A 7,197-nucleotide genomic window follows, 5' to 3' on the forward strand; every position below is an offset into this window, starting at 1 on the left:
CATTTTAACCAAAAAAAAAGATAAATTTTTAAATAAAAGATGCCAAATGCAGCCTAAGCAGATTGCAGATATTAATATGGGGGAATGACATGTATTAGGAGAAGGTCCCACGTACGGTTCTGTCGTCTGCGAACTGCGGAGGAGCAGAGGAACCTGGAGAGCAAATAGGAATCTGGACCGGAGGGAGAGTGGAGATGTGGAGGAAAGAAAAGAAAAGACTCGGGGAGAGGTCAGAGGGTCTACGTGGATGACGTTATCAACCTCAATAGAGAGGTCTTGTCGAAAGTGACAGAGACTGAGTTAACATCCAGCTTCAGTGGATGACGTGGCTGACAGATCAGACGGCCGAAAGCGACTTCTCCCCTCTACTGTAGACGACATCGCGCGGGAAGCGCGGGGGAGCTTTTTTCCGTGCAACCATGTCACACCAAACAAATCTTCGTACCACAGCAACACAAAAAAAATGGGACCGAGAAGCGAGAAAGAAGCTGGAGAGAATCGAAACTGCAGTTCCTTTTTTTTTAATTTATTTATTGTATAAAACTTAAAAAGTTGAAAGAATAATTATATCATGAAAAATAAACTGAATAAAGATCAAAGAAAAGAAATCGTACCGGAGGAAAAAACAGATGCGTTTGGGTTTGAAAAGAGAAGGAGAAAGGAGAGATGATCTAAGGGTTAATTTTACATTAAGGTCCTGGATATTTGCTGGTATTTTGCAGGGGTATATTGGTCAATTGAATAATTAACTACGATCCTTGGCGTTCTTATGCCGCTATACTGGCTTTCATAACAAGTGAATTTTTTGTAAAGTATCAGTTACCCGAAAAACTGATGTCCTACTCGTGGGTAAATTAAATTATTTATCAATGTGTTGACATCCGTCTCTCCCTCTCCACCACTCTTTTACTCGGATAAGTAAAAGTGCACACAAATACTAACACGAATTGCAACTTTTGCCTAAGAAACACTTTGCCCAGATGAATTTATTTGCCCAAATAGGTGAAACCAAAATGGGGCATAACGAAAAAGCCAAAGCTTGGCCTGTAACGAGGATTGATCAAGGTCACAAACTGGTGAATGGCGAGGTGGAGTAATGATCTTCTTTGTTCTGTTTTATTTTTTCCTTGGGTTGGGGCTTAAGCTTGTCGCGTTTAGGGACAGTTATCAAAGAGAATAGGAGATGGGTTTCCTTTCTCTTAGCAAAGTTTCAAGCCAATCAGAAGACTGTGACCATCCAATCCATTCATATGGCTTTGTGCAGGACTTAATTTTCGTCCATACTCAGACACAGTGTTATGAGCTGTCACCTTTTGAAGACTGTTTGACAAGCAAAGAGGCAGTCTATTATGAATGTGATCCCTATAAGAGAGAGAGAGAGAGAGAGAGAAGGGTTTTTGTTGTTTAACAAAATCCAACAACTATTTAACAGTAAAAAATAAAATTAATCTAACAAACTTTTTTGGATGAAATGATTGATACATGTCAAGAGATGTGGATGTCATACATGGAGATGGCCTTTCTCGTCAATACATCTGACCTCACAACAGCAACCTCACCCCACCCCAGACGCCCAAACCCCAAGGCCCTCAATTCAAAAACTCTTCTTTTTCTTATTATTCAAGATTTACATCCGGAGGGTGAAAAAGAACCAAGAGTCCCTGTCTAAATCAATCTTCTCCTCTGCATCTCTGCATCTGTGAATCCTGCTACGAGCTACCAGGACCACTGCCAGGCCCACCAAGTGTTAGAACTACGCCTTGAAGATCATTCTTAAGACTTGAAACCCCAGAAAAGGATGAGTTGGCCCTAACAGAAGACGATGGCTGAATTGGATTTGGATGATGGCTTGTTTCTGGCATCATAAATTTAATTGGTTGATGAGGTCTAGAATATGCAGGTCCTGTGAAACTTGAACTTGGATGTGCCTGTGATTGTGAAACAGCAATTGGACTAGTTAGACATGTCAGATTCTGGTGAGCAGCAGCTACTCTTGAGGCAACCCCAGGTCCCTGATTCACCAAATTGAAATCACTAATATCAAAACAAGGCCTTAAAGTATGGCAAACACTTCTGGGCTTCTACTCTTGACTACCCATTTCTCATTAAAAACTTACAGGAGCAAATAACACCCCTCTCAAGATCTTGCCATTGACATTTGCTGTCATTAGGTATCCTGAATCAAAAGCTCCATCAACTGTACCTCTAACTTCAGCTCCAATCTGTCGAAAGGAAAAAAATGGAAGCGCAACGTATAAGATTAATTAACTAGAACTGGTCTAATAAAGACTTCACACCGGATATTTTACTCATAAAAACCTTCCTCTAAATGCTTACCAAGGAATGAATTGCCCCAGGGAGCTTCTGTTCAGTTGTTAAGTAATGCATTTCTTGCTTTCCATTACAGGAGAAGTGAACACAATGTTCCGAACCTGCTGAAGTTGGGTGCCTTTGATGTTCACCAATGAAATGAAAATTCTGGGCCCTCTGGATGTAACTTTTCTGATCCATGTCATTGTCACCAATATTACTAGATTGACAATTCATAGGCCTCTGATCTTGCTTCTTAAACAAACCAAAGGGGTGTGGCTTCACAGTAGAGTTGGTAGCTGAGGAAGTGAGTTTCTGAACTGGAGTCTGCTCTTGATCAGATTGGGACGGCGATGAGTGCTGGGACAGTGAAAGAGAATGTTCTTCCTGTTCTGATTCAACATCCCATGTTCTCGAATCACCACTTCTTCTCTTCTTTGAATGCAAGTTATCTGAAAATCAAAATGAAAATGAAATAGTCATGTTCTTGTACTTCCACAGTCATGAGCAAGCTGCTGCAGCAATCAATTAACAAATTAAAGACCAACCTAAACTACATAGAAGAAACTGGCTCCGCTCTGATTCCAGTTCGTTACCTCTTCGCTTCTGTTCCCCATCATTCCCAATGACCATGCATTTCTGCTAAAAAGCAAATAGAAAACATCTTATTTTGTTCTTGCTCAGAGGAATTGGTCTCTAGAAGGAGTTACAATCTGCATGACTTACCAAATTATTCTCTGCTCCACTTGGAAACCTCCTCTTTTCTTGGTTCCAGTGGTTACCAAAGATCTTGCACAGGGAAATGTTGTAGCGGCCATTGGGATGCTCAGCTCCAAGCTGCAAGATGAGTAACTCATTGAGAGGACGTTCATCGTCCCCACACCTGTAAGATTACACCAAGAGAGAAATATGAATGTCAGTGACAGGAATTCTCTCTTTTTAAGGGGGAGCACACCCATCAAAACAGCAGGATCGTAACCAATTCCTAGACTCTCATTGTAAAGAAGGAAAGTGTATGCCCTGCCAAAAAACCATCATTCCAAAAACCCAATTAATTAAATGATCAAACACATTTAGTATTATACTATTATATCCTCCTTTTGAATGAAGATTAAACAAAGATGATCAAAGAAAATTTTTTATTTGGACAAGCCAGCACAATTTATTGAGACAAATTTTGGACCTCAAAGATCTCTTTGGCCAGACCCATGAAGTGGCGAACCTACATACTCCCAGGGAGGCAAAGGTTCCTCACATCCATAACCATGCATTTTCTTCACCAAAAACAAAATTCCGATAACCAGCCAGAAAAATATCAAGAAAAGACTACATTACCCCCCATATATGGCAATATCTGATCCAGTAACTACGGCTGTATGAGAAAACCTCCCTTGAGGTTGCTGGCCCCGTGTGTCAAGCTGAGTCCATGAACAAGTATTCACATCAAGGATCCAAACATCATTGTAGTAATGCTTGTCTCCAACACCACCAATGACATAAACCTGCAAAAATCACAGAGGCAGTGAATGATTGTTTGTCTGGTTTCCCTTTCCTAACTCATTGTTTGAAAGTTATTTCAGTTTGCCCTTGCCTTTGTTCCAATATTTACAGCTGCATGACCTGCTCTAACACCTGGTGAATACCCCTGAACTGCTAACTGTAACAAATTGGGTATCTTTGAGCACTAAAAACTGAAGTAACATAATCTACTAGGAATGTAATCAGAATTTAAATTAGTTTAATTGTAGCAATTTCAAATTAGTTGATTTACACATTAGAAACAGGCTTGTCCATTAACTTTTAAGCTGAGAATGGAATGAGCAAAGGGCGAAAAAAAATTACCCTGGACCAAGTCAATGTATCCAGTTCAAGTATATCAACGTCACCATGATACCGGTCACCACAATCACCGCCATACACTAGCAACTTGTTTTCAATTGCAACTGCAGTATGGCTGTCCCTTGGGGCAGGAAGATCACCATTTACCTTAGGAGAGGTCCACTTCATTGTTTTAAGGTCAAGAATATGCAAGTCATTCAGGTAATTCGCTTCCCCTTCTCCACTACCGCCAAATATCACAAGTCTGTCATCGCCAATGACTGTGGCAGTATGACTCTCACGAGGGGAAGGTGGGGTCCCTTCACATTTGGGTTGGGTCCATTCTTTCGTTCTAAGATCCAATATATGAAGGTCGTTTACCTTCTTGGAGCCGTTGGTACCCCCTAAAACTATCATTTTGTGCCCCACAAGTACTGCACTGTGGCTGTCTCTGGTACCAGGCTGCTGACCTGTAGTTACAAGGGTGCTCCATGCCATTGTTTCAAGATCAAGCATGAGAACATCACTGAAATGCAGCCCTCCACAACATCCCTGAAATAGGTAGAAGGAAAAAACAGTAGAAGAAATAAGAATGTAGAATGCAAATGAAAGGTGAACTTTTAGTTCTTGGGAAGGAGATCTAGATTTTCTCTGTTCCAGAAGGATCCTAACTAGGTACTTTGCCAGAAAAAAAAACAGACCAACTCGAATGATATAAATTATTCAACTTATATTCTTGTTCCCAGACCATCCACAGACTGCAATACATTGACCATGATATCTACCAAAATGCCTGTATAGAAGGGGTATCTTGGAATTCTGGTTTGCGGAGAAACTATTGACAAAATAGAAATATGCGGGTAACAGCAGGTAAATAGTTTGAAATCTAGGAGAGGTAAAAGAATTTCAAAAGTACAGAAGAAAGAGAGAGATTAGCAGAAATGCAGAGAATTAAAAGAAAATTACTCAGAAAGATCAGGAAACTACATTTCATGGCCCCCAACAAGAGAGGGACCAGAAACCTGGATAGAAAAACAATACCCATGAAAGAGATACGGCACATTGGTAAGGGGAGATAGCAAAAACGATAGACAAGGAAAATAATAAATATAAAAATAAATCATACAACTAAATAAAATACATATAGAAAAAGAAAGTAAGAAAGATCAACTAACCCTCATAGTCATTGATATTTGCTGGAAAAGGGAGAAGAAAATTTTTTATGGAATTTGAACACCAGTAGAAAACTGCTGCAAAAGAATTCCCAAAACAGAAAAGGACAAAGAAAAGCAAGAAATAGATAAACAAACAGAAAGAAGAAGCCAGGAGAAAGATCAAGAGAAAAGGAAGTAACAAAACAGAAAAACTAGCAAATAAAATAAGAAACAAAACAAAACATAAACGAGATGATCATTTGAATGCCACTACTTACCAATTATACAACTCTAAGAAAATAAGAAAAAAAAAAAGGACAGATTCAAGAGTTATATTTAAGAGCAACAGACCGTAAGAAGTCCAACTCACCAACCAAAAATGATCCATCTACAGACCGTACTTAAATAAATACAATAACGTAAGAGGGGAAAAAAAGCAAATTATAGATAAGCAGAAACAAAGGGGGGAAAAGCATCTATGGATAACCAGAAAGTAATTGTTCAGGTAAAACCATGAACCATCCCATACGCAAAAAAAAAAAATCAACACTACCAAAAGAAAGAACAGACGACAGACCAAGAGACACGCATTTAAGGAGAAAGAAAGCAGAGAGATATTCATGGATTCTCACTATGCATACCCCATAAACGTATACAACTCCATTACAACAGCAAGCAGAGTGCCCCCATCTCTCTGAAGGATTGAAGCCTAAAACCTTAGGATACAGCCACATTGCCTTTCTCGCAGTTTCAGCTCCCAGAGAACTCGCCATATCTCTACACAACCTCAGCTTTAATCAACTCTTACACCCCCATCGATAGGTAAAAAGAGGAAGAGGAAGAGGTAGTGGAAAGGACATGAACAAGCGCAAGCGCAAGTGAAATATCAGGTATCAGTGTCTATAGACATAGACAAGAAAAGATAGGCGCTTTCATGTCCAAAGTACTGTGTCAACAAACAAGAAACAGAAAGTGGAGGTGAATAAATATTATATAGAAGAGATTGAGATTGATAGAAAGATGGATAAATACATTAAATATCTATACCACGCTTAAGAAGATGGCCATCTTGGAAATTAAACAAACATGGATAGGCTTGAAGAATATAAGAAGTGATGTAAAATCATGGGAGTCTGACTGTTAAGACTCTGAGAGAGATAGAGATGGAGAGAGAAAGAGAGTGCATGGGAATGTGTGTGGGTTACCAACATCTCATGTTTCTCCTTCTGTTTTTCTTATTTTAATCTTTATGCTTATTTGTTTTTTTGCTTTTTTTCAATTGTCCAACTGAAAATGATGGAGGGTGGGAGCATTGGATTGTGGGAAATGATGGGAGGAGTGTTTGGGGTTTTGAAGTTTGGTGGCGTGGGTTTTCAAGAGAGAGAGAAAGCGTCTTTTTTAATAAAATTATGGGGTCTCGTATTGGGATTGATGGACGGGAAGTTCTTTCTCTCACACTCAATTTTCAAGAGGGGGTTATTGATGCGGATCTAGAAATGTCTTTTCTCAATGGTTTTGGGGAAACGTGGTTTGTGTTTTAGAAAATTTTTTAGTTTTGGGAACTGGGGTCTGCCGGTCTGGGGTGGTTTCGTTTCTCTCAAAAAAGTTTGAGTTTGAGACTAATTGAATTGAGTTGGGGACCTTGGCACCTTGCTTTCAATCTCCTCCCTAGTCCCCTGCTCTTTTCACCTCTGCTTTTTAGTTTTTTTTTTCTTTTTCTGATGGTTGAGTTGAAAACAACAGGGTGGCTTGGAAGCATTCTGTCTATGAAGGTCGTGAGAATTCTCTGTGCTCCCTCATCGTCAAATCTACTGTTTTGTGGATCAAAACTGTGTTGCCACCTAAATCTACTGTTTTGTGGATCAAAACTGTGTTGCCACCTTTCTCTAGTACTTTTGCTAAAGAGCATTAGAGC

The 7,197-nt window shown here is 39.6% G+C and overlaps 1 protein-coding gene across 5 annotated transcripts; it reads right to left on the minus strand.

The window, feature by feature from the left end:
- Positions 1-1,444: 1,444 nt before the first annotated feature.
- On the minus strand, positions 1,445-6,496 carry LOC148867740 (uncharacterized). 5 transcript variants are annotated; one of them, XM_088975045.1, is made up of 10 exons: positions 6,330-6,496; positions 5,924-6,228; positions 4,153-4,680; positions 3,902-3,967; positions 3,646-3,812; positions 3,037-3,193; positions 2,859-2,952; positions 2,338-2,762; positions 2,118-2,222; positions 1,445-2,012 (listed from the first exon to the last, which is right to left on the minus strand). In XM_088975045.1, the coding sequence occupies exons 2-10, from the start codon at positions 6,053-6,055 to the stop codon at positions 1,710-1,712; spliced, it is 1,977 nt and encodes a 658-aa protein (XP_088831171.1). In that variant the 5' UTR covers positions 6,056-6,228; positions 6,330-6,496; the 3' UTR covers positions 1,445-1,709. The 5 variants fall into 5 exon arrangements, with proteins under 5 accessions (XP_088831171.1, XP_088831177.1, XP_088831175.1 ...); XM_088975051.1 differs by having other exon boundaries at positions 2,907-2,949; positions 6,330-6,491; XM_088975049.1 differs by having other exon boundaries at positions 2,859-2,949; positions 6,330-6,468.
- Positions 6,497-7,197: the final 701 nt, after the last annotated feature.

This window comes from Nelumbo lutea, chromosome 3 (assembly GCF_056320005.1).
Source record: "Nelumbo lutea isolate HS-2025 chromosome 3, American lotus-T2T, whole genome shotgun sequence".
NCBI lineage: Eukaryota > Viridiplantae > Streptophyta > Magnoliopsida > Proteales > Nelumbonaceae > Nelumbo > Nelumbo lutea.